Below are 25,719 nucleotides of genomic sequence, written 5' to 3' on the forward strand. Positions count from 1 at the left end.
CACCTGAGCCACTTCACTTTTCAAAGCTCGAGCCACTTCTTTGTTGTTCCGATGTTCTTCGGTGGCACGATTCTTAGGCATGTGGGCATCTACATGACGTACCTTTGCAGCCAGGTGTCCTACCCAGGCAGCGCTATCTTGCCACAGCGTAGCAGCCCAGATAGGCTTACCTCTGCGCTGCCAGTTCTGTTTCCGTTGCCGCAGCCACCCCCACAGAGCATTTGCCAGCATCCATGAGTCAGTGTAGAGATACAGTACTGGCCATTTTTCTCTTTCAGCAATTTCTAGGGCCAGTTGTAGAGCTTCATTTCTGCATACTGACTCAACTCACCTTCCCCTTCCTTCCACGGCCTCCACAACTCGTCGTGTGGGACTCCACACAGCAGCTTTCCACTACAGAGGGCCCCCTACCACACGGCAGGATCCGTCAGTGAACAACACCTACTGCTTTCTGTCTTCTGGCAACTCATTGTGTGCTGGTGCTTCTTCAGCACGAGTTACCTCTTCTGTCAGCACTCCGAAATCCACGCCCTGCGGCCAGTCCATGATCTCCTCCAGGATTCCCGGGCGCTTGGCTTTCCCCATTCGAGCCTGCTATGTAATTAACGCTACCCACTTCCTCCACAGTTGCATGGTGTGTAGTGGGGATTTTCCCTTTGAACATCCAATGTAACACAGGTAGCCGTGGGGCCAAGAGGAGTCGTGCTTCTGTACCAACAACTTCTGAAGCGGCTCGAATCCCCTCATATGCTGTTAATATTTCCTTTTCAGTTGGGGTGTAATTGGCTTCCTTGATAGCCCCGGCTCCAGAAGCCCAGAGGTCGACGTGGGAAGCAGGGCCTCAAAACGCGTAGCGGCTGTTGAGGAGGACAGCCCCCTTCCCCACGGGCGCCCCCCTTTTTATTGCTGAGTGTGGCATCAGGTGTTATGGAATATCCCTTTGGTTGGTTTAGGTCAGCTGCCCTGGCAATGGCCCCTCCCCATCACTTGCCCACCCCCATTGATTTCCTTTCATCAAGTGGTCAACCATCTGGTTGCCCAGGGGAAGCCAGCTGATGGCACCTGTTTGGATTTCAGCACAGCTTCGGATCTGTTTCTAAGCGTCTCCTTCTGGACAAATTGGGCAGCACTCAGCTAGAGCAATGCATAATGCGATGGGTGAACAAGGGGCTGACGGGTCGGGCTCCAAGGGTAATTGTAAATGGGGTCGCATCAGGGTGGCGGCCAGTCACTAGGGGCTTCCGCAGGCCTCCATTTTAGGGCCTGTTCTCTTCAGGGTTGTCCTGACTGACTCGCATGTAGGACTTGAGGGCAGATGGAGTCCATTTTTTAGGCATGATGCTGAACAGGAAGGAGTGGCTGACTCCATCAAGGGGACGAAGGCTTTGCAGAGAGATCTTGACAAATCAGAGAGCTGGGCAATCCCCAGCAATATGAGGTTTAGCAAGAGCGAGTGAGGGATTCCACGCCTGGCAAGGGGCAACCCTGGCGGTACGGACAGTCAGGGGGATGAGAGGCTGGAGCGCAGCCCTGCAGAGCGGGATCTGGGGGTTTTGGTCAACAGCAAGTTGAACGGGATTCAAGCAGCCAGGAGGGGAACCGCATCCTGGGCTGCCTCCAGTATGGTATCGCCAGCCGCTCGGGGGCAGGGATTGCTGTGCTCTGCTCCGCGCTCTTTCAGCGTCGCCTCGAGTCCTGCGTGCACTTCTGGCCAGCACACTAACAGAAGCGGTGAAGGATCTGGAGGGTAAGATGGATGAGGAGCACATGAGGTCTCCGTGTTTGTTCAGCCTGCACGAGACAGAGGAGAAGCCTCGTGGCGGCCTGCAGCTTCCTCACGAGGGGAGCAGAGGGGCCGGGGCTGAGCTCTGCTCTCTGGGGACACTGACAAAACTCGAGGGAATGGCAAGGAGATGGGACAGTGGAGGGTCTGGCTGCAGGTGAGGAAAAGAGTTTTCACCAACACGGGGCTCGGCCACTGAAAGAGGCCTCCCAGGGAAGTGGTCACGGTAGCAGGTTTTGTGAACCGCAGGAGTCCACAAAACGTCTGCGAAGTGCTTTCAGACACGTGCTTTGCTTTTTGGGGGTCAGCCAGAGCGATGGGCTCTGAGGTCAGCCAGCAACGGGCTGTGACCTCACAGGCCTCGCTGCTTATCTTGGGGCGCCGTCAGAGCCTGGCCCAGCCTGGCTCGTGCCTGGACTCCTGCTGAGCGTGTGTGCGAGGCTTGGAGTGCCGAGCAAGGATTTGTTGAGAGGAGTTGTTGGAGCTGTGCTGTGGGGCCGTCGGCAGCTGCTCTCAGTGCCCGTCCCCGCAGCCAGTGCCTGCGTTTCCCCGGCCCTGCCTGGCTCAGGCAGCCGGGGCTGTGCGGGGAGCGCTCGCAGCAGTGCAGGTGAGCTGTGCGGGGACACGTGCCCCGGGGCTGGGCTTGGGGTTTTGTCCTGCTGAGGGGCCGGGGCACTGCCGCTGCCCGCTCCGGCACAGCCACTGACCCTGGCCTCTCTCCTTCTTGCAGCACACAGCACCTGTGGCAGCGGCGCCAGCCAGGGGAAGCAGCTCCCCATCTGCAGCTCTCCCCAGCCCGCTGCAGCGAGCCGACGCCATGGCCAGTGAGGCCAAGGACGTCACCTGCCCTGTGTGCCAGGGGGCCCCCAAGGAGCCCAGCTACGTCCTCCCCTGTCTGCACCGCTTCTGCTTCGGGTGCATCATGCGCTGGGCCAAGAGAAGCAGCACCTGCCCCCTCTGCAGGCAGCGCATCACCTCCATCCTCTACTCCATCTGGGCGGAAGACGACTTCCTGGAGGTGCAGCTTGCCCCCGGCGCAGAGGCCCAAGCTGACAGCCAGCAGGACGAGCAGGGGGCTGCGGAGCCGGTGCCCCAGCCTGCCGTGGGAGGCCTCCTGCCCGAGGAATGGGCGGCCCTCTTCAGGGAGCACCTCGGTCCGCTGCGCTCCTGGGTGCGCCAGCAAGCCAGGGAGCTGTTCGACGCTGCCTGGTGGGACCAGGACATGCTGGAGGCCACCGTCATCGCTTGGCTGTGCCGCTGCGGGCTGGATGAGCAGGCCTTGGTGCAGGAGCTGCGGCCGTTGCTGCAGGGCCACAAGGTGAGCTTTGTGCAGCGGCTCATCTCCATCATGCTGCAGATATGCAGCGAGGAGTACCTGGAGCACCTGGGATTCCTGGAACCCCGTCCTGCCAGCCTGCAGTACAACGGCCCTGAGGTGGACCTCGAGGGCTCCCAAGACACCTGGGAGCCAGAGCTCGAGGGCTCCCAAGACACCTGGGAGCCAGAAGACAGCCCTGCGGCCATCCCCAGCCCTGCTGCCTCCCCCCGGGACACTCCTGCCAGCAGCCCGGAGGATTCTGACGTCGAGGAGCTGCCCAGCACCTCCAGTGCCGCCCTACCTGGGGGTCCTGGCCACCTGCCCACCGCACCCATCCCCGGGGATCAGGAGGAGCCCTTCTCAGAGCCGCGACGGGCGGCAGAAGAAGATGCTGTGGTGCAGGGCTGCAGCCATGAGCCCTCTCCTCCTGGCCAGGGCAGGGACAGCTCACCTGGGGGGCCCCGGCGCCCCCCGAAGAGGAGGGCCGACAGCAACCCGGACTCTCCCCAGCCCTGCAAGAGGCCCCGGCGCCTTTAGCAGGGCACATCTGGGGTTGTCATACAAATAAAAAGTTGTGACCCTGCCACAGATAGTGTCTTGGTCTTCTTCGTAGAATCACACAATCGTACGGGCATAGAAACACAGAGTGGCTCAGGTTGGAAGGGACCTCAAAGATCACCTAGCTCCACTCCCCCTGCCATGGCCGGCGATGCCACTGTGATATATGGCATAATAGTTTGTGTCAAGAAGATGGTTGATCTTAATAAAGAAGGGGGAGATGGGGGAGTGTGGCCATGGGGGTCGGCAAGCCCCATGGTTGGTGGCAACGTCAGACTCTTAACAATGGGCATGTAACATGCCTTTACATCAGGCATGTAAATAGAGTTTAGAGGGAATAAAGAAGGGTGATTCAGGAGATGCCATGCCGTCTTGGGTTGCTTCTTCTCCAGCCATTAAGGCCTGGAAGTTGCTGGGTGTTTGCTCTTGTTGTTATATGCAACGTATGTTATATGCAGACCTTGCTGATGCTGTTTCAAAATAATTAAAAAAGCAAGGTAGGAATTAAAATTATTTCACTTCTTGCGAACACAGAAGAGTGGCTTTTAAATTGGGGGAGAAAATACAGCAGAAAGAGCTCGAGGTTGGAGATGAGAAGGGTTTAATTAAAGGGAAGGGGAATGGGGAGAAAAAGAAACCAAAGAAACAATAAGGTCGCGGAAGCACAGAGAGAAGGAGGAAGAAATATTCTCTACTTCCCATCAACGAGCGATGTTCGGCCACGCACGTCCTGGGAAGCAGGGCCTCAAATCGCGTAGCGGTTGTTCAAGAGGAACAGCCCCCTCCCCCACGAGAGCCCCCCTGTTTATTGCTGAGTGTGACATCAGGTGCTCTGGAGTGTCCCTTTGATTGGCTGAGGGCAGCTGCCCTGGCGATGGCCCACCCCCAGCCTGCTGGCTCCTGGGGGCTGCGAAGGAGTCCTGATGCTGTGCCAGCACTGTGTGGCAATAGACACAGCACTGGAGTGACACCAGTGCTGTTCCAGCTCTGAGTGCAGAGCACAGCACTGTGGGGGCTGCTGCAGGGAACGATGACTCCAGCCCAGACAGACCCAACACAACCTTCACCCCTTAGTCCATGACATGCGTGTCACACTCAGGTCCCACACAGTTTAGTGTGTAGATTCTCTCAGCACCACTGTTCTCTGTCTGGTAAAGTATGTGTACGTCTGTACTTCTTTTCATTCCACAGGTCTTTCCCCAAAATGTCCATAGAAACATGAAAGCATGGTGGGTCCAGCTTCATCTGTTCCAGTGGTCACCCAGGGCAGGCAAAGTTGCTTTTCTTGTCACCAGCACCAGCTCAGCTCACATCACTGTTGCACTGCCCGCTTCCTTGCAAAGTTGACCTGTCGCTGGTTCTGCAGTGTCCTCCTACACCACATAACTTGGATTACAGATTAATTTTCTCCCAAGGCTAAACCTCCTTTGGGCACACACCTGATATCCCCATCTTTCTGCATTGCCCACCAGGTATAGCCTGGTCGTTGGGAGAAGACAATCCCACGAGTGGGGTCGCCTTTTCCCACGGCAGGGGCCACCCACACCGCCTTCCCCATCCACTTCCCCACACGCACTACGGGGACTTGAGCTTCTCCCACGGTGCGTAGGGGTTTTGTTTCGGCCGGACCAGGACGGCTGTCAGACCCCCTGTTGTTACTAGCCAAGTGGCCTCCGGTAGATTTCTATCCCAATGTTTCCACGTCCCAGCACCCAATGCTCGCAGCATAGATTTTAACGGTCCATTGTACCTCTCAACCTTCCCAGAGGCTCGTGGCTGATCAGGGATGTGATCCACCCACTCAATGCCGTGCCTCTTGGCCCAGGAGGTGACCAAATTGTTTCGGAAGTGACTCCCATTGTCGGACTCAATTCTCTCTGGTGTACCACGTCGCCACAGCACTTGCCTTTCCAGGCCCAAGATAGTGTTTCAGGCCGTGCCATGGTTTACGGGATACGTTTCCAGCCACCCAGTCGTTGCTTCCACCATGGCAAGTATGGACCGTTTGCCTTGGCGGGTTGGTGGGAGTGGTCCGACGTAGTCAATCTGCCAGGCCTCACCGCACCGAAATCCAAGGCATCTCGCCCTGTTCCAGGGAGACTTTACCCTCATGGCTCGTTTGACTGCAGCACAGATCTCACACTGATGGGTAACCTGTGTGATGGCCTCAAGGGTCAGGTCCAGCCCTCGGTCACGAGCCCATCTGGATGCGGCATCCCTCCCTAGATGTCCTGATGTTTCATGGGCCCATCGAGCTACAAACAGCTCACCCTTACGTCCCCAGTCCAGGTCCACCTGAGCCACTTCACTTTTCAAAGCTCGAGCCACTTCTTTGTTGTTCCGATGTTCTTCGGTGGCACGATTCTTAGGCATGTGGGCATCTACATGACGTACCTTTGCAGCCAGGTGTCCTACCCAGGCAGCGCTATCTTGCCACAGCGTAGCAGCCCAGATAGGCTTACCTCTGCGCTGCCAGTTCTGTTTCCGTTGCCGCAGCCACCCCCACAGAGCATTTGCCAGCATCCATGAGTCAGTGTAGAGATACAGTACTGGCCATTTTTCTCTTTCAGCAATTTCTAGGGCCAGTTGTAGAGCTTCATTTCTGCATACTGACTCAACTCACCTTCCCCTTCCTTCCACGGCCTCCACAACTCGTCGTGTGGGACTCCACACAGCAGCTTTCCACTACAGAGGGCCCCCTACCACACGGCAGGATCCGTCAGTGAACAACACCTACTGCTTTCTGTCTTCTGGCAACTCATTGTGTGCTGGTGCTTCTTCAGCACGAGTTACCTCTTCTGTCAGCACTCCGAAATCCACGCCCTGCGGCCAGTCCATGATCTCCTCCAGGATTCCCGGGCGCTTGGCTTTCCCCATTCGAGCCTGCTATGTAATTAACGCTACCCACTTCCTCCACAGTTGCATGGTGTGTAGTGGGGATTTTCCCTTTGAACATCCAATGTAACACAGGTAGCCGTGGGGCCAAGAGGAGTCGTGCTTCTGTACCAACAACTTCTGAAGCGGCTCGAATCCCCTCATATGCTGTTAATATTTCCTTTTCAGTTGGGGTGTAATTGGCTTCCTTGATAGCCCCGGCTCCAGAAGCCCAGAGGTCGACGTGGGAAGCAGGGCCTCAAAACGCGTAGCGGCTGTTGAGGAGGACAGCCCCCTTCCCCACGGGCGCCCCCCTTTTTATTGCTGAGTGTGGCATCAGGTGTTATGGAATATCCCTTTGGTTGGTTTAGGTCAGCTGCCCTGGCAATGGCCCCTCCCCATCACTTGCCCACCCCCATTGATTTCCTTTCATCAAGTGGTCAACCATCTGGTTGCCCAGGGGAAGCCAGCTGATGGCACCTGTTTGGATTTCAGCACAGCTTCGGATCTGTTTCTAAGCGTCTCCTTCTGGACAAATTGGGCAGCACTCAGCTAGAGCAATGCATAATGCGATGGGTGAACAAGGGGCTGACGGGTCGGGCTCCAAGGGTAATTGTAAATGGGGTCGCATCAGGGTGGCGGCCAGTCACTAGGGGCTTCCGCAGGCCTCCATTTTAGGGCCTGTTCTCTTCAGGGTTGTCCTGACTGACTCGCATGTAGGACTTGAGGGCAGATGGAGTCCATTTTTTAGGCATGATGCTGAACAGGAAGGAGTGGCTGACTCCATCAAGGGGACGAAGGCTTTGCAGAGAGATCTTGACAAATCAGAGAGCTGGGCAATCCCCAGCAATATGAGGTTTAGCAAGAGCGAGTGAGGGATTCCACGCCTGGCAAGGGGCAACCCTGGCGGTACGGACAGTCAGGGGGATGAGAGGCTGGAGCGCAGCCCTGCAGAGCGGGATCTGGGGGTTTTGGTCAACAGCAAGTTGAACGGGATTCAAGCAGCCAGGAGGGGAACCGCATCCTGGGCTGCCTCCAGTATGGTATCGCCAGCCGCTCGGGGGCAGGGATTGCTGTGCTCTGCTCCGCGCTCTTTCAGCGTCGCCTCGAGTCCTGCGTGCACTTCTGGCCAGCACACTAACAGAAGCGGTGAAGGATCTGGAGGGTAAGATGGATGAGGAGCACATGAGGTCTCCGTGTTTGTTCAGCCTGCACGAGACAGAGGAGAAGCCTCGTGGCGGCCTGCAGCTTCCTCACGAGGGGAGCAGAGGGGCCGGGGCTGAGCTCTGCTCTCTGGGGACACTGACAAAACTCGAGGGAATGGCAAGGAGATGGGACAGTGGAGGGTCTGGCTGCAGGTGAGGAAAAGAGTTTTCACCAACACGGGGCTCGGCCACTGAAAGAGGCCTCCCAGGGAAGTGGTCACGGTAGCAGGTTTTGTGAACCGCAGGAGTCCACAAAACGTCTGCGAAGTGCTTTCAGACACGTGCTTTGCTTTTTGGGGGTCAGCCAGAGCGATGGGCTCTGAGGTCAGCCAGCAACGGGCTGTGACCTCACAGGCCTCGCTGCTTATCTTGGGGCGCCGTCAGAGCCTGGCCCAGCCTGGCTCGTGCCTGGACTCCTGCTGAGCGTGTGTGCGAGGCTTGGAGTGCCGAGCAAGGATTTGTTGAGAGGAGTTGTTGGAGCTGTGCTGTGGGGCCGTCGGCAGCTGCTCTCAGTGCCCGTCCCCGCAGCCAGTGCCTGCGTTTCCCCGGCCCTGCCTGGCTCAGGCAGCCGGGGCTGTGCGGGGAGCGCTCGCAGCAGTGCAGGTGAGCTGTGCGGGGACACGTGCCCCGGGGCTGGGCTTGGGGTTTTGTCCTGCTGAGGGGCCGGGGCACTGCCGCTGCCCGCTCCGGCACAGCCACTGACCCTGGCCTCTCTCCTTCTTGCAGCACACAGCACCTGTGGCAGCGGCGCCAGCCAGGGGAAGCAGCTCCCCATCTGCAGCTCTCCCCAGCCCGCTGCAGCGAGCCGACGCCATGGCCAGTGAGGCCAAGGACGTCACCTGCCCTGTGTGCCAGGGGGCCCCCAAGGAGCCCAGCTACGTCCTCCCCTGTCTGCACCGCTTCTGCTTCGGGTGCATCATGCGCTGGGCCAAGAGAAGCAGCACCTGCCCCCTCTGCAGGCAGCGCATCACCTCCATCCTCTACTCCATCTGGGCGGAAGACGACTTCCTGGAGGTGCAGCTTGCCCCCGGCGCAGAGGCCCAAGCTGACAGCCAGCAGGACGAGCAGGGGGCTGCGGAGCCGGTGCCCCAGCCTGCCGTGGGAGGCCTCCTGCCCGAGGAATGGGCGGCCCTCTTCAGGGAGCACCTCGGTCCGCTGCGCTCCTGGGTGCGCCAGCAAGCCAGGGAGCTGTTCGACGCTGCCTGGTGGGACCAGGACATGCTGGAGGCCACCGTCATCGCTTGGCTGTGCCGCTGCGGGCTGGATGAGCAGGCCTTGGTGCAGGAGCTGCGGCCGTTGCTGCAGGGCCACAAGGTGAGCTTTGTGCAGCGGCTCATCTCCATCATGCTGCAGATATGCAGCGAGGAGTACCTGGAGCACCTGGGATTCCTGGAACCCCGTCCTGCCAGCCTGCAGTACAACGGCCCTGAGGTGGACCTCGAGGGCTCCCAAGACACCTGGGAGCCAGAGCTCGAGGGCTCCCAAGACACCTGGGAGCCAGAAGACAGCCCTGCGGCCATCCCCAGCCCTGCTGCCTCCCCCCGGGACACTCCTGCCAGCAGCCCGGAGGATTCTGACGTCGAGGAGCTGCCCAGCACCTCCAGTGCCGCCCTACCTGGGGGTCCTGGCCACCTGCCCACCGCACCCATCCCCGGGGATCAGGAGGAGCCCTTCTCAGAGCCGCGACGGGCGGCAGAAGAAGATGCTGTGGTGCAGGGCTGCAGCCATGAGCCCTCTCCTCCTGGCCAGGGCAGGGACAGCTCACCTGGGGGGCCCCGGCGCCCCCCGAAGAGGAGGGCCGACAGCAACCCGGACTCTCCCCAGCCCTGCAAGAGGCCCCGGCGCCTTTAGCAGGGCACATCTGGGGTTGTCATACAAATAAAAAGTTGTGACCCTGCCACAGATAGTGTCTTGGTCTTCTTCGTAGAATCACACAATCGTACGGGCATAGAAACACAGAGTGGCTCAGGTTGGAAGGGACCTCAAAGATCACCTAGCTCCACTCCCCCTGCCATGGCCGGCGATGCCACTGTGATATATGGCATAATAGTTTGTGTCAAGAAGATGGTTGATCTTAATAAAGAAGGGGGAGATGGGGGAGTGTGGCCATGGGGGTCGGCAAGCCCCATGGTTGGTGGCAACGTCAGACTCTTAACAATGGGCATGTAACATGCCTTTACATCAGGCATGTAAATAGAGTTTAGAGGGAATAAAGAAGGGTGATTCAGGAGATGCCATGCCGTCTTGGGTTGCTTCTTCTCCAGCCATTAAGGCCTGGAAGTTGCTGGGTGTTTGCTCTTGTTGTTATATGCAACGTATGTTATATGCAGACCTTGCTGATGCTGTTTCAAAATAATTAAAAAAGCAAGGTAGGAATTAAAATTATTTCACTTCTTGCGAACACAGAAGAGTGGCTTTTAAATTGGGGGAGAAAATACAGCAGAAAGAGCTCGAGGTTGGAGATGAGAAGGGTTTAATTAAAGGGAAGGGGAATGGGGAGAAAAAGAAACCAAAGAAACAATAAGGTCGCGGAAGCACAGAGAGAAGGAGGAAGAAATATTCTCTACTTCCCATCAACGAGCGATGTTCGGCCACGCACGTCCTGGGAAGCAGGGCCTCAAATCGCGTAGCGGTTGTTCAAGAGGAACAGCCCCCTCCCCCACGAGAGCCCCCCTGTTTATTGCTGAGTGTGACATCAGGTGCTCTGGAGTGTCCCTTTGATTGGCTGAGGGCAGCTGCCCTGGCGATGGCCCACCCCCAGCCTGCTGGCTCCTGGGGGCTGCGAAGGAGTCCTGATGCTGTGCCAGCACTGTGCGGCAATAGACACAGCACTGGAGTGACACCAGTGCTGTTCCAGCTCTGAGTGCAGAGCACAGCACTGTGGGGGCTGCTGCAGGGAACGATGACTCCAGCCCAGACAGACCCAACACAACCTTCACCCCTTAGTCCATGACATGCGTGTCACACTCAGGTCCCACACAGTTTAGTGTGTAGATTCTCTCAGCACCACTGTTCTCTGTCTGGTAAAGTATGTGTACGTCTGTACTTCTTTTCATTCCACAGGTCTTTCCCCAAAATGTCCATAGAAACATGAAAGCATGGTGGGTCCAGCTTCATCTGTTCCAGTGGTCACCCAGGGCAGGCAAAGTTGCTTTTCTTGTCACCAGCACCAGCTCAGCTCACATCACTGTTGCACTGCCCGCTTCCTTGCAAAGTTGACCTGTCGCTGGTTCTGCAGTGTCCTCCTACACCACATAACTTGGATTACAGATTAATTTTCTCCCAAGGCTAAACCTCCTTTGGGCACACACCTGATATCCCCATCTTTCTGCATTGCCCACCAGGTATAGCCTGGTCGTTGGGAGAAGACAATCCCACGAGTGGGGTCGCCTTTTCCCACGGCAGGGGCCACCCACACCGCCTTCCCCATCCACTTCCCCACACGCACTACGGGGACTTGAGCTTCTCCCACGGTGCGTAGGGGTTTTGTTTCGGCCGGACCAGGACGGCTGTCAGACCCCCTGTTGTTACTAGCCAAGTGGCCTCCGGTAGATTTCTATCCCAATGTTTCCACGTCCCAGCACCCAATGCTCGCAGCATAGATTTTAACGGTCCATTGTACCTCTCAACCTTCCCAGAGGCTCGTGGCTGATCAGGGATGTGATCCACCCACTCAATGCCGTGCCTCTTGGCCCAGGAGGTGACCAAATTGTTTCGGAAGTGACTCCCATTGTCGGACTCAATTCTCTCTGGTGTACCACGTCGCCACAGCACTTGCCTTTCCAGGCCCAAGATAGTGTTTCAGGCCGTGCCATGGTTTACGGGATACGTTTCCAGCCACCCAGTCGTTGCTTCCACCATGGCAAGTATGGACCGTTTGCCTTGGCGGGTTGGTGGGAGTGGTCCGACGTAGTCAATCTGCCAGGCCTCACCGCACCGAAATCCAAGGCATCTCGCCCTGTTCCAGGGAGACTTTACCCTCATGGCTCGTTTGACTGCAGCACAGATCTCACACTGATGGGTAACCTGTGTGATGGCCTCAAGGGTCAGGTCCAGCCCTCGGTCACGAGCCCATCTGGATGCGGCATCCCTCCCTAGATGTCCTGATGTTTCATGGGCCCATCGAGCTACAAACAGCTCACCCTTACGTCCCCAGTCCAGGTCCACCTGAGCCACTTCACTTTTCAAAGCTCGAGCCACTTCTTTGTTGTTCCGATGTTCTTCGGTGGCACGATTCTTAGGCATGTGGGCATCTACATGACGTACCTTTGCAGCCAGGTGTCCTACCCAGGCAGCGCTATCTTGCCACAGCGTAGCAGCCCAGATAGGCTTACCTCTGCGCTGCCAGTTCTGTTTCCGTTGCCGCAGCCACCCCCACAGAGCATTTGCCAGCATCCATGAGTCAGTGTAGAGATACAGTACTGGCCATTTTTCTCTTTCAGCAATTTCTAGGGCCAGTTGTAGAGCTTCATTTCTGCATACTGACTCAACTCACCTTCCCCTTCCTTCCACGGCCTCCACAACTCGTCGTGTGGGACTCCACACAGCAGCTTTCCACTACAGAGGGCCCCCTACCACACGGCAGGATCCGTCAGTGAACAACACCTACTGCTTTCTGTCTTCTGGCAACTCATTGTGTGCTGGTGCTTCTTCAGCACGAGTTACCTCTTCTGTCAGCACTCCGAAATCCACGCCCTGCGGCCAGTCCATGATCTCCTCCAGGATTCCCGGGCGCTTGGCTTTCCCCATTCGAGCCTGCTATGTAATTAACGCTACCCACTTCCTCCACAGTTGCATGGTGTGTAGTGGGGATTTTCCCTTTGAACATCCAATGTAACACAGGTAGCCGTGGGGCCAAGAGGAGTCGTGCTTCTGTACCAACAACTTCTGAAGCGGCTCGAATCCCCTCATATGCTGTTAATATTTCCTTTTCAGTTGGGGTGTAATTGGCTTCCTTGATAGCCCCGGCTCCAGAAGCCCAGAGGTCGACGTGGGAAGCAGGGCCTCAAAACGCGTAGCGGCTGTTGAGGAGGACAGCCCCCTTCCCCACGGGCGCCCCCCTTTTTATTGCTGAGTGTGGCATCAGGTGTTATGGAATATCCCTTTGGTTGGTTTAGGTCAGCTGCCCTGGCAATGGCCCCTCCCCATCACTTGCCCACCCCCATTGATTTCCTTTCATCAAGTGGTCAACCATCTGGTTGCCCAGGGGAAGCCAGCTGATGGCACCTGTTTGGATTTCAGCACAGCTTCGGATCTGTTTCTAAGCGTCTCCTTCTGGACAAATTGGGCAGCACTCAGCTAGAGCAATGCATAATGCGATGGGTGAACAAGGGGCTGACGGGTCGGGCTCCAAGGGTAATTGTAAATGGGGTCGCATCAGGGTGGCGGCCAGTCACTAGGGGCTTCCGCAGGCCTCCATTTTAGGGCCTGTTCTCTTCAGGGTTGTCCTGACTGACTCGCATGTAGGACTTGAGGGCAGATGGAGTCCATTTTTTAGGCATGATGCTGAACAGGAAGGAGTGGCTGACTCCATCAAGGGGACGAAGGCTTTGCAGAGAGATCTTGACAAATCAGAGAGCTGGGCAATCCCCAGCAATATGAGGTTTAGCAAGAGCGAGTGAGGGATTCCACGCCTGGCAAGGGGCAACCCTGGCGGTACGGACAGTCAGGGGGATGAGAGGCTGGAGCGCAGCCCTGCAGAGCGGGATCTGGGGGTTTTGGTCAACAGCAAGTTGAACGGGATTCAAGCAGCCAGGAGGGGAACCGCATCCTGGGCTGCCTCCAGTATGGTATCGCCAGCCGCTCGGGGGCAGGGATTGCTGTGCTCTGCTCCGCGCTCTTTCAGCGTCGCCTCGAGTCCTGCGTGCACTTCTGGCCAGCACACTAACAGAAGCGGTGAAGGATCTGGAGGGTAAGATGGATGAGGAGCACATGAGGTCTCCGTGTTTGTTCAGCCTGCACGAGACAGAGGAGAAGCCTCGTGGCGGCCTGCAGCTTCCTCACGAGGGGAGCAGAGGGGCCGGGGCTGAGCTCTGCTCTCTGGGGACACTGACAAAACTCGAGGGAATGGCAAGGAGATGGGACAGTGGAGGGTCTGGCTGCAGGTGAGGAAAAGAGTTTTCACCAACACGGGGCTCGGCCACTGAAAGAGGCCTCCCAGGGAAGTGGTCACGGTAGCAGGTTTTGTGAACCGCAGGAGTCCACAAAACGTCTGCGAAGTGCTTTCAGACACGTGCTTTGCTTTTTGGGGGTCAGCCAGAGCGATGGGCTCTGAGGTCAGCCAGCAACGGGCTGTGACCTCACAGGCCTCGCTGCTTATCTTGGGGCGCCGTCAGAGCCTGGCCCAGCCTGGCTCGTGCCTGGACTCCTGCTGAGCGTGTGTGCGAGGCTTGGAGTGCCGAGCAAGGATTTGTTGAGAGGAGTTGTTGGAGCTGTGCTGTGGGGCCGTCGGCAGCTGCTCTCAGTGCCCGTCCCCGCAGCCAGTGCCTGCGTTTCCCCGGCCCTGCCTGGCTCAGGCAGCCGGGGCTGTGCGGGGAGCGCTCGCAGCAGTGCAGGTGAGCTGTGCGGGGACACGTGCCCCGGGGCTGGGCTTGGGGTTTTGTCCTGCTGAGGGGCCGGGGCACTGCCGCTGCCCGCTCCGGCACAGCCACTGACCCTGGCCTCTCTCCTTCTTGCAGCACACAGCACCTGTGGCAGCGGCGCCAGCCAGGGGAAGCAGCTCCCCATCTGCAGCTCTCCCCAGCCCGCTGCAGCGAGCCGACGCCATGGCCAGTGAGGCCAAGGACGTCACCTGCCCTGTGTGCCAGGGGGCCCCCAAGGAGCCCAGCTACGTCCTCCCCTGTCTGCACCGCTTCTGCTTCGGGTGCATCATGCGCTGGGCCAAGAGAAGCAGCACCTGCCCCCTCTGCAGGCAGCGCATCACCTCCATCCTCTACTCCATCTGGGCGGAAGACGACTTCCTGGAGGTGCAGCTTGCCCCCGGCGCAGAGGCCCAAGCTGACAGCCAGCAGGACGAGCAGGGGGCTGCGGAGCCGGTGCCCCAGCCTGCCGTGGGAGGCCTCCTGCCCGAGGAATGGGCGGCCCTCTTCAGGGAGCACCTCGGTCCGCTGCGCTCCTGGGTGCGCCAGCAAGCCAGGGAGCTGTTCGACGCTGCCTGGTGGGACCAGGACATGCTGGAGGCCACCGTCATCGCTTGGCTGTGCCGCTGCGGGCTGGATGAGCAGGCCTTGGTGCAGGAGCTGCGGCCGTTGCTGCAGGGCCACAAGGTGAGCTTTGTGCAGCGGCTCATCTCCATCATGCTGCAGATATGCAGCGAGGAGTACCTGGAGCACCTGGGATTCCTGGAACCCCGTCCTGCCAGCCTGCAGTACAACGGCCCTGAGGTGGACCTCGAGGGCTCCCAAGACACCTGGGAGCCAGAGCTCGAGGGCTCCCAAGACACCTGGGAGCCAGAAGACAGCCCTGCGGCCATCCCCAGCCCTGCTGCCTCCCCCCGGGACACTCCTGCCAGCAGCCCGGAGGATTCTGACGTCGAGGAGCTGCCCAGCACCTCCAGTGCCGCCCTACCTGGGGGTCCTGGCCACCTGCCCACCGCACCCATCCCCGGGGATCAGGAGGAGCCCTTCTCAGAGCCGCGACGGGCGGCAGAAGAAGATGCTGTGGTGCAGGGCTGCAGCCATGAGCCCTCTCCTCCTGGCCAGGGCAGGGACAGCTCACCTGGGGGGCCCCGGCGCCCCCCGAAGAGGAGGGCCGACAGCAACCCGGACTCTCCCCAGCCCTGCAAGAGGCCCCGGCGCCTTTAGCAGGGCACATCTGGGGTTGTCATACAAATAAAAAGTTGTGACCCTGCCACAGATAGTGTCTTGGTCTTCTTCGTAGAATCACACAATCGTACGGGCATAGAAACACAGAGTGGCTCAGGTTGGAAGGGACCTCAAAGATCACCTAGCTCCACTCCCCCTGCCATGGCCGGCGATGCCACTGTGATATATGGCATAATAGTTTGTGTCAAGAAGATGGTTGATCTTAATAAAGAAGGGGGAGATGGGGGAGTGTGGCCATGGGGGTCGGCAAGCCCCATGGTTGGTGGCAACGTCAGACTCTTAACAATGGGCATGTAACATGCCTTTACATCAGGCATGTAAATAGAGTTTAGAGGGAATAAAGAAGGGTGATTCAGGAGATGCCATGCCGTCTTGGGTTGCTTCTTCTCCAGCCATTAAGGCCTGGAAGTTGCTGGGTGTTTGCTCTTGTTGTTATATGCAACGTATGTTATATGCAGACCTTGCTGATGCTGTTTCAAAATAATTAAAAAAGCAAGGTAGGAATTAAAATTATTTCACTTCTTGCGAACACAGAAGAGTGGCTTTTAAATTGGGGGAGAAAATACAGCAGAAAGAGCTCGAGGTTGGAGATGAGAAGGGTTTAATTAAAGGGAAGGGGAATGGGGAGAAAAAGAAACCAAAGAAACAATAAGGTCGCGGAAGCACAGAGAGAAGGAGGAAGAAATATTCTCTACTTCCCATCAACGAGCGATGTTCGGCCACGCACGTCCTGGGAAGCAGGGCCTCAAATCGCGTAGCGGTTGTTCAAGAGGAACAGCCCCCTCCCCCACGAGAGCCCCCCTGTTTATTGCTGAGTGTGACATCAGGTGCTCTGGAGTGTCCCTTTGATTGGCTGAGGGCAGCTGCCCTGGCGATGGCCCACCCCCAGCCTGCTGGCTCCTGGGGGCTGCGAAGGAGTCCTGATGCTGTGCCAGCACTGTGCGGCAATAGACACAGCACTGGAGTGACACCAGTGCTGTTCCAGCTCTGAGTGCAGAGCACAGCACTGTGGGGGCTGCTGCAGGGAACGATGACTCCAGCCCAGACAGACCCAACACAACCTTCACCCCTTAGTCCATGACATGCGTGTCACACTCAGGTCCCACACAGTTTAGTGTGTAGATTCTCTCAGCACCACTGTTCTCTGTCTGGTAAAGTATGTGTACGTCTGTACTTCTTTTCATTCCACAGGTCTTTCCCCAAAATGTCCATAGAAACATGAAAGCATGGTGGGTCCAGCTTCATCTGTTCCAGTGGTCACCCAGGGCAGGCAAAGTTGCTTTTCTTGTCACCAGCACCAGCTCAGCTCACATCACTGTTGCACTGCCCGCTTCCTTGCAAAGTTGACCTGTCGCTGGTTCTGCAGTGTCCTCCTACACCACATAACTTGGATTACAGATTAATTTTCTCCCAAGGCTAAACCTCCTTTGGGCACACACCTGATATCCCCATCTTTCTGCATTGCCCACCAGGTATAGCCTGGTCGTTGGGAGAAGACAATCCCACGAGTGGGGTCGCCTTTTCCCACGGCAGGGGCCACCCACACCGCCTTCCCCATCCACTTCCCCACACGCACTACGGGGACTTGAGCTTCTCCCACGGTGCGTAGGGGTTTTGTTTCGGCCGGACCAGGACGGCTGTCAGACCCCCTGTTGTTACTAGCCAAGTGGCCTCCGGTAGATTTCTATCCCAATGTTTCCACGTCCCAGCACCCAATGCTCGCAGCATAGATTTTAACGGTCCATTGTACCTCTCAACCTTCCCAGAGGCTCGTGGCTGATCAGGGATGTGATCCACCCACTCAATGCCGTGCCTCTTGGCCCAGGAGGTGACCAAATTGTTTCGGAAGTGACTCCCATTGTCGGACTCAATTCTCTCTGGTGTACCACGTCGCCACAGCACTTGCCTTTCCAGGCCCAAGATAGTGTTTCAGGCCGTGCCATGGTTTACGGGATACGTTTCCAGCCACCCAGTCGTTGCTTCCACCATGGCAAGTATGGACCGTTTGCCTTGGCGGGTTGGTGGGAGTGGTCCGACGTAGTCAATCTGCCAGGCCTCACCGCACCGAAATCCAAGGCATCTCGCCCTGTTCCAGGGAGACTTTACCCTCATGGCTCGTTTGACTGCAGCACAGATCTCACACTGATGGGTAACCTGTGTGATGGCCTCAAGGGTCAGGTCCAGCCCTCGGTCACGAGCCCATCTGGATGCGGCATCCCTCCCTAGATGTCCTGATGTTTCATGGGCCCATCGAGCTACAAACAGCTCACCCTTACGTCCCCAGTCCAGGTCCACCTGAGCCACTTCACTTTTCAAAGCTCGAGCCACTTCTTTGTTGTTCCGATGTTCTTCGGTGGCACGATTCTTAGGCATGTGGGCATCTACATGACGTACCTTTGCAGCCAGGTGTCCTACCCAGGCAGCGCTATCTTGCCACAGCGTAGCAGCCCAGATAGGCTTACCTCTGCGCTGCCAGTTCTGTTTCCGTTGCCGCAGCCACCCCCACAGAGCATTTGCCAGCATCCATGAGTCAGTGTAGAGATACAGTACTGGCCATTTTTCTCTTTCAGCAATTTCTAGGGCCAGTTGTAGAGCTTCATTTCTGCATACTGACTCAACTCACCTTCCCCTTCCTTCCACGGCCTCCACAACTCGTCGTGTGGGACTCCACACAGCAGCTTTCCACTACAGAGGGCCCCCTACCACACGGCAGGATCCGTCAGTGAACAACACCTACTGCTTTCTGTCTTCTGGCAACTCATTGTGTGCTGGTGCTTCTTCAGCACGAGTTACCTCTTCTGTCAGCACTCCGAAATCCACGCCCTGCGGCCAGTCCATGATCTCCTCCAGGATTCCCGGGCGCTTGGCTTTCCCCATTCGAGCCTGCTATGTAATTAACGCTACCCACTTCCTCCACAGTTGCATGGTGTGTAGTGGGGATTTTCCCTTTGAACATCCAATGTAACACAGGTAGCCGTGGGGCCAAGAGGAGTCGTGCTTCTGTACCAACAACTTCTGAAGCGGCTCGAATCCCCTCATATGCTGTTAATATTTCCTTTTCAGTTGGGGTGTAATTGGCTTCCTTGATAGCCCCGGCTCCAGAAGCCCAGAGGTCGACGTGGGAAGCAGGGCCTCAAAACGCGTAGCGGCTGTTGAGGAGGACAGCCCCCTTCCCCACGGGCGCCCCCCTTTTTATTGCTGAGTGTGGCATCAGGTGTTATGGAATATCCCTTTGGTTGGTTTAGGTCAGCTGCCCTGGCAATGGCCCCTCCCCATCACTTGCCCACCCCCATTGATTTCCTTTCATCAAGTGGTCAACCATCTGGTTGCCCAGGGGAAGCCAGCTGATGGCACCTGTTTGGATTTCAGCACAGCTTCGGATCTGTTTCTAAGCGTCTCCTTCTGGACAAATTGGGCAGCACTCAGCTAGAGCAATGCATAATGCGATGGGTGAACAAGGGGCTGACGGGTCGGGCTCCAAGGGTAATTGTAAATGGGGTCGCATCAGGGTGGCGGCCAGTCACTAGGGGCTTCCGCAGGCCTCCATTTTAGGGCCTGTTCTCTTCAGGGTTGTCCTGACTGACTCGCATGTAGGACTTGAGGGCAGATGGAGTCCATTTTTTAGGCATGATGCTGAACAGGAAGGAGTGGCTGACTCCATCAAGGGGACGAAGGCTTTGCAGAGAGATCTTGACAAATCAGAGAGCTGGGCAATCCCCAGCAATATGAGGTTTAGCAAGAGCGAGTGAGGGATTCCACGCCTGGCAAGGGGCAACCCTGGCGGTACGGACAGTCAGGGGGATGAGAGGCTGGAGCGCAGCCCTGCAGAGCGGGATCTGGGGGTTTTGGTCAACAGCAAGTTGAACGGGATTCAAGCAGCCAGGAGGGGAACCGCATCCTGGGCTGCCTCCAGTATGGTATCGCCAGCCGCTCGGGGGCAGGGATTGCTGTGCTCTGCTCCGCGCTCTTTCAGCGTCGCCTCGAGTCCTGCGTGCACTTCTGGCCAGCACACTAACAGAAGCGGTGAAGGATCTGGAGGGTAAGATGGATGAGGAGCACATGAGGTCTCCGTGTTTGTTCAGCCTGCACGAGACAGAGGAGAAGCCTCGTGGCGGCCTGCAGCTTCCTCACGAGGGGAGCAGAGGGGCCGGGGCTGAGCTCTGCTCTCTGGGGACACTGACAAAACTCGAGGGAATGGCAAGGAGATGGGACAGTGGAGGGTCTGGCTGCAGGTGAGGAAAAGAGTTTTCACCAACACGGGGCTCGGCCACTGAAAGAGGCCTCCCAGGGAAGTGGTCACGGTAGCAGGTTTTGTGAACCGCAGGAGTCCACAAAACGTCTGCGAAGTGCTTTCAGACACGTGCTTTGCTTTTTGGGGGTCAGCCAGAGCGATGGGCTCTGAGGTCAGCCAGCAACGGGCTGTGACCTCACAGGCCTCGCTGCTTATCTTGGGGCGCCGTCAGAGCCTGGCCCAGCCTGGCTCGTGCCTGGACTCCTGCTGAGCGTGTGTGCGAGGCTTGGAGTGCCGAGCAAGGATTTGTTGAGAGGAGTTGTTGGAGCTGTGCTGTGGGGCCGTCGGCAGCTGCTCTCAGTGCCCGTCCCCGCAGCCAGTGCCTGCGTTTCCCCGGCCCTGCCTGGCTCAGGCAGCCGGGGCTGTGCGGGGAGCGCTCGCAGCAGTGCAGGTGAGCTGTGCGGGGACACGTGCCCCGGGGCTGGGCTTGGGGTTTTGTCCTGCTGAGGGGCCGGGGCACTGCCGCTGCCCGCTCCGGCACAGCCACTGACCCTGGCCTCTCTCCTTCTTGCAGCACACAGCACCTGTGGCAGCGGCGCCAGCCAGGGGAAGCAGCTCCCCATCTGCAGCTCTCCCCAGCCCGCTGCAGCGAGCCGACGCCATGGCCAGTGAGGCCAAGGACGTCACCTGCCCTGTGTGCCAGGGGGCCCCCAAGGAGCCCAGCTACGTCCTCCCCTGTCTGCACCGCTTCTGCTTCGGGTGCATCATGCGCTGGGCCAAGAGAAGCAGCACCTGCCCCCTCTGCAGGCAGCGCATCACCTCCATCCTCTACTCCATCTGGGCGGAAGACGACTTCCTGGAGGTGCAGCTTGCCCCCGGCGCAGAGGCCCAAGCTGACAGCCAGCAGGACGAGCAGGGGGCTGCGGAGCCGGTGCCCCAGCCTGCCGTGGGAGGCCTCCTGCCCGAGGAATGGGCGGCCCTCTTCAGGGAGCACCTCGGTCCGCTGCGCTCCTGGGTGCGCCAGCAAGCCAGGGAGCTGTTCGACGCTGCCTGGTGGGACCAGGACATGCTGGAGGCCACCGTCATCGCTTGGCTGTGCCGCTGCGGGCTGGATGAGCAGGCCTTGGTGCAGGAGCTGCGGCCGTTGCTGCAGGGCCACAAGGTGAGCTTTGTGCAGCGGCTCATCTCCATCATGCTGCAGATATGCAGCGAGGAGTACCTGGAGCACCTGGGATTCCTGGAACCCCGTCCTGCCAGCCTGCAGTACAACGGCCCTGAGGTGGACCTCGAGGGCTCCCAAGACACCTGGGAGCCAGAGCTCGAGGGCTCCCAAGACACCTGGGAGCCAGAAGACAGCCCTGCGGCCATCCCCAGCCCTGCTGCCTCCCCCCGGGACACTCCTGCCAGCAGCCCGGAGGATTCTGACGTCGAGGAGCTGCCCAGCACCTCCAGTGCCGCCCTACCTGGGGGTCCTGGCCACCTGCCCACCGCACCCATCCCCGGGGATCAGGAGGAGCCCTTCTCAGAGCCGCGACGGGCGGCAGAAGAAGATGCTGTGGTGCAGGGCTGCAGCCATGAGCCCTCTCCTCCTGGCCAGGGCAGGGACAGCTCACCTGGGGGGCCCCGGCGCCCCCCGAAGAGGAGGGCCGACAGCAACCCGGACTCTCCCCAGCCCTGCAAGAGGCCCCGGCGCCTTTAGCAGGGCACATCTGGGGTTGTCATACAAATAAAAAGTTGTGACCCTGCCACAGATAGTGTCTTGGTCTTCTTCGTAGAATCACACAATCGTACGGGCATAGAAACACAGAGTGGCTCAGGTTGGAAGGGACCTCAAAGATCACCTAGCTCCACTCCCCCTGCCATGGCCGGCGATGCCACTGTGATATATGGCATAATAGTTTGTGTCAAGAAGATGGTTGATCTTAATAAAGAAGGGGGAGATGGGGGAGTGTGGCCATGGGGGTCGGCAAGCCCCATGGTTGGTGGCAACGTCAGACTCTTAACAATGGGCATGTAACATGCCTTTACATCAGGCATGTAAATAGAGTTTAGAGGGAATAAAGAAGGGTGATTCAGGAGATGCCATGCCGTCTTGGGTTGCTTCTTCTCCAGCCATTAAGGCCTGGAAGTTGCTGGGTGTTTGCTCTTGTTGTTATATGCAACGTATGTTATATGCAGACCTTGCTGATGCTGTTTCAAAATAATTAAAAAAGCAAGGTAGGAATTAAAATTATTTCACTTCTTGCGAACACAGAAGAGTGGCTTTTAAATTGGGGGAGAAAATACAGCAGAAAGAGCTCGAGGTTGGAGATGAGAAGGGTTTAATTAAAGGGAAGGGGAATGGGGAGAAAAAGAAACCAAAGAAACAATAAGGTCGCGGAAGCACAGAGAGAAGGAGGAAGAAATATTCTCTACTTCCCATCAACGAGCGATGTTCGGCCACGCACGTCCTGGGAAGCAGGGCCTCAAATCGCGTAGCGGTTGTTCAAGAGGAACAGCCCCCTCCCCCACGAGAGCCCCCCTGTTTATTGCTGAGTGTGACATCAGGTGCTCTGGAGTGTCCCTTTGATTGGCTGAGGGCAGCTGCCCTGGCGATGGCCCACCCCCAGCCTGCTGGCTCCTGGGGGCTGCGAAGGAGTCCTGATGCTGTGCCAGCACTGTGTGGCAATAGACACAGCACTGGAGTGACACCAGTGCTGTTCCAGCTCTGAGTGCAGAGCACAGCACTGTGGGGGCTGCTGCAGGGAACGATGACTCCAGCCCAGACAGACCCAACACAACCTTCACCCCTTAGTCCATGACATGCGTGTCACACTCAGGTCCCACACAGTTTAGTGTGTAGATTCTCTCAGCACCACTGTTCTCTGTCTGGTAAAGTATGTGTACGTCTGTACTTCTTTTCATTCCACAGGTCTTTCCCCAAAATGTCCATAGAAACATGAAAGCATGGTGGGTCCAGCTTCATCTGTTCCAGTGGTCACCCAGGGCAGGCAAAGTTGCTTTTCTTGTCACCAGCACCAGCTCAGCTCACATCACTGTTGCACTGCCCGCTTCCTTGCAAAGTTGACCTGTCGCTGGTTCTGCAGTGTCCTCCTACACCACATAACTTGGATTACAGATTAATTTTCTCCCAAGGCTAAACCTCCTTTGGGCACACACCTGATATCCCCATCTTTCTGCATTGCCCACCAGGTATAGCCTGGTCGTTGGGAGAAGACAATCCCACGAGTGGGGTCGCCTTTTCCCACGGCAGGGGCCACCCACACCGCCTTCCCCATCCACTTCCCCACACGCACTACGGGGACTTGAGCTTCTCCCACGGTGCGTAGGGGTTTTGTTTCGGCCGGACCAGGACGGCTGTCAGACCCCCTGTTGTTACTAGCCAAGTGGCCTCCGGTAGATTTCTATCCCAATGTTTCCACGTCCCAGCACCCAATGCTCGCAGCATAGATTTTAACGGTCCATTGTACCTCTCAACCTTCCCAGAGGCTCGTGGCTGATCAGGGATGTGATCCACCCACTCAATGCCGTGCCTCTTGGCCCAGGAGGTGACCAAATTGTTTCGGAAGTGACTCCCATTGTCGGACTCAATTCTCTCTGGTGTACCACGTCGCCACAGCACTTGCCTTTCCAGGCCCAAGATAGTGTTTCAGGCCGTGCCATGGTTTACGGGATACGTTTCCAGCCACCCAGTCGTTGCTTCCACCATGGCAAGTATGGACCGTTTGCCTTGGCGGGTTGGTGGGAGTGGTCCGACGTAGTCAATCTGCCAGGCCTCACCGCACCGAAATCCAAGGCATCTCGCCCTGTTCCAGGGAGACTTTACCCTCATGGCTCGTTTGACTGCAGCACAGATCTCACACTGATGGGTAACCTGTGTGATGGCCTCAAGGGTCAGGTCCAGCCCTCGGTCACGAGCCCATCTGGATGCGGCATCCCTCCCTAGATGTCCTGATGTTTCATGGGCCCATCGAGCTACAAACAGCTCACCCTTACGTCCCCAGTCCAGGTCCACCTGAGCCACTTCACTTTTCAAAGCTCGAGCCACTTCTTTGTTGTTCCGATGTTCTTCGGTGGCACGATTCTTAGGCATGTGGGCATCTACATGACGTACCTTTGCAGCCAGGTGTCCTACCCAGGCAGCGCTATCTTGCCACAGCGTAGCAGCCCAGATAGGCTTACCTCTGCGCTGCCAGTTCTGTTTCCGTTGCCGCAGCCACCCCCACAGAGCATTTGCCAGCATCCATGAGTCAGTGTAGAGATACAGTACTGGCCATTTTTCTCTTTCAGCAATTTCTAGGGCCAGTTGTAGAGCTTCATTTCTGCATACTGACTCAACTCACCTTCCCCTTCCTTCCACGGCCTCCACAACTCGTCGTGTGGGACTCCACACAGCAGCTTTCCACTACAGAGGGCCCCCTACCACACGGCAGGATCCGTCAGTGAACAACACCTACTGCTTTCTGTCTTCTGGCAACTCATTGTGTGCTGGTGCTTCTTCAGCACGAGTTACCTCTTCTGTCAGCACTCCGAAATCCACGCCCTGCGGCCAGTCCATGATCTCCTCCAGGATTCCCGGGCGCTTGGCTTTCCCCATTCGAGCCTGCTATGTAATTAACGCTACCCACTTCCTCCACAGTTGCATGGTGTGTAGTGGGGATTTTCCCTTTGAACATCCAATGTAACACAGGTAGCCGTGGGGCCAAGAGGAGTCGTGCTTCTGTACCAACAACTTCTGAAGCGGCTCGAATCCCCTCATATGCTGTTAATATTTCCTTTTCAGTTGGGGTGTAATTGGCTTCCTTGATAGCCCCGGCTCCAGAAGCCCAGAGGTCGACGTGGGAAGCAGGGCCTCAAAACGCGTAGCGGCTGTTGAGGAGGACAGCCCCCTTCCCCACGGGCGCCCCCCTTTTTATTGCTGAGTGTGGCATCAGGTGTTATGGAATATCCCTTTGGTTGGTTTAGGTCAGCTGCCCTGGCAATGGCCCCTCCCCATCACTTGCCCACCCCCATTGATTTCCTTTCATCAAGTGGTCAACCATCTGGTTGCCCAGGGGAAGCCAGCTGATGGCACCTGTTTGGATTTCAGCACAGCTTCGGATCTGTTTCTAAGCGTCTCCTTCTGGACAAATTGGGCAGCACTCAGCTAGAGCAATGCATAATGCGATGGGTGAACAAGGGGCTGACGGGTCGGGCTCCAAGGGTAATTGTAAATGGGGTCGCATCAGGGTGGCGGCCAGTCACTAGGGGCTTCCGCAGGCCTCCATTTTAGGGCCTGTTCTCTTCAGGGTTGTCCTGACTGACTCGCATGTAGGACTTGAGGGCAGATGGAGTCCATTTTTTAGGCATGATGCTGAACAGGAAGGAGTGGCTGACTCCATCAAGGGGACGAAGGCTTTGCAGAGAGATCTTGACAAATCAGAGAGCTGGGCAATCCCCAGCAATATGAGGTTTAGCAAGAGCGAGTGAGGGATTCCACGCCTGGCAAGGGGCAACCCTGGCGGTACGGACAGTCAGGGGGATGAGAGGCTGGAGCGCAGCCCTGCAGAGCGGGATCTGGGGGTTTTGGTCAACAGCAAGTTGAACGGGATTCAAGCAGCCAGGAGGGGAACCGCATCCTGGGCTGCCTCCAGTATGGTATCGCCAGCCGCTCGGGGGCAGGGATTGCTGTGCTCTGCTCCGCGCTCTTTCAGCGTCGCCTCGAGTCCTGCGTGCACTTCTGGCCAGCACACTAACAGAAGCGGTGAAGGATCTGGAGGGTAAGATGGATGAGGAGCACATGAGGTCTCCGTGTTTGTTCAGCCTGCACGAGACAGAGGAGAAGCCTCGTGGCGGCCTGCAGCTTCCTCACGAGGGGAGCAGAGGGGCCGGGGCTGAGCTCTGCTCTCTGGGGACACTGACAAAACTCGAGGGAATGGCAAGGAGAT

General features: G+C 57.6%; 4 protein-coding genes across 4 annotated transcripts; all 4 read left to right on the forward strand.

Moving 5' to 3' along the window:
• The first annotated feature begins 2,600 nt into the window (after positions 1-2,600).
• LOC137849208 (polycomb group RING finger protein 2-like) lies at positions 2,601-3,638 on the forward strand. Its single transcript, XM_068668708.1, has one exon. It carries the CDS (start codon positions 2,601-2,603, stop codon positions 3,636-3,638), a length of 1,038 nt encoding a protein of 345 aa, XP_068524809.1.
• A 4,913-nt stretch (positions 3,639-8,551) lies between these two features.
• LOC137849209 (polycomb group RING finger protein 2-like) lies at positions 8,552-9,589 on the forward strand. Its single transcript, XM_068668709.1, has one exon. The coding sequence runs from the start codon at positions 8,552-8,554 to the stop codon at positions 9,587-9,589; it is 1,038 nt and encodes a 345-aa protein (XP_068524810.1).
• A 4,913-nt stretch (positions 9,590-14,502) lies between these two features.
• LOC137849210 (polycomb group RING finger protein 2-like) lies at positions 14,503-15,540 on the forward strand. The gene has a single exon (XM_068668711.1). The coding sequence runs from the start codon at positions 14,503-14,505 to the stop codon at positions 15,538-15,540; it is 1,038 nt and encodes a 345-aa protein (XP_068524812.1).
• A 4,913-nt stretch (positions 15,541-20,453) lies between these two features.
• On the forward strand, positions 20,454-21,491 carry LOC137849211 (polycomb group RING finger protein 2-like). Its single transcript, XM_068668712.1, has one exon. The coding sequence runs from the start codon at positions 20,454-20,456 to the stop codon at positions 21,489-21,491; it is 1,038 nt and encodes a 345-aa protein (XP_068524813.1).
• Positions 21,492-25,719: the final 4,228 nt, after the last annotated feature.

The sequence above is a fragment of the Anas acuta genome, unplaced genomic scaffold (assembly GCF_963932015.1).
Source record: "Anas acuta unplaced genomic scaffold, bAnaAcu1.1 SCAFFOLD_226, whole genome shotgun sequence".
NCBI lineage: Eukaryota > Metazoa > Chordata > Aves > Anseriformes > Anatidae > Anas > Anas acuta.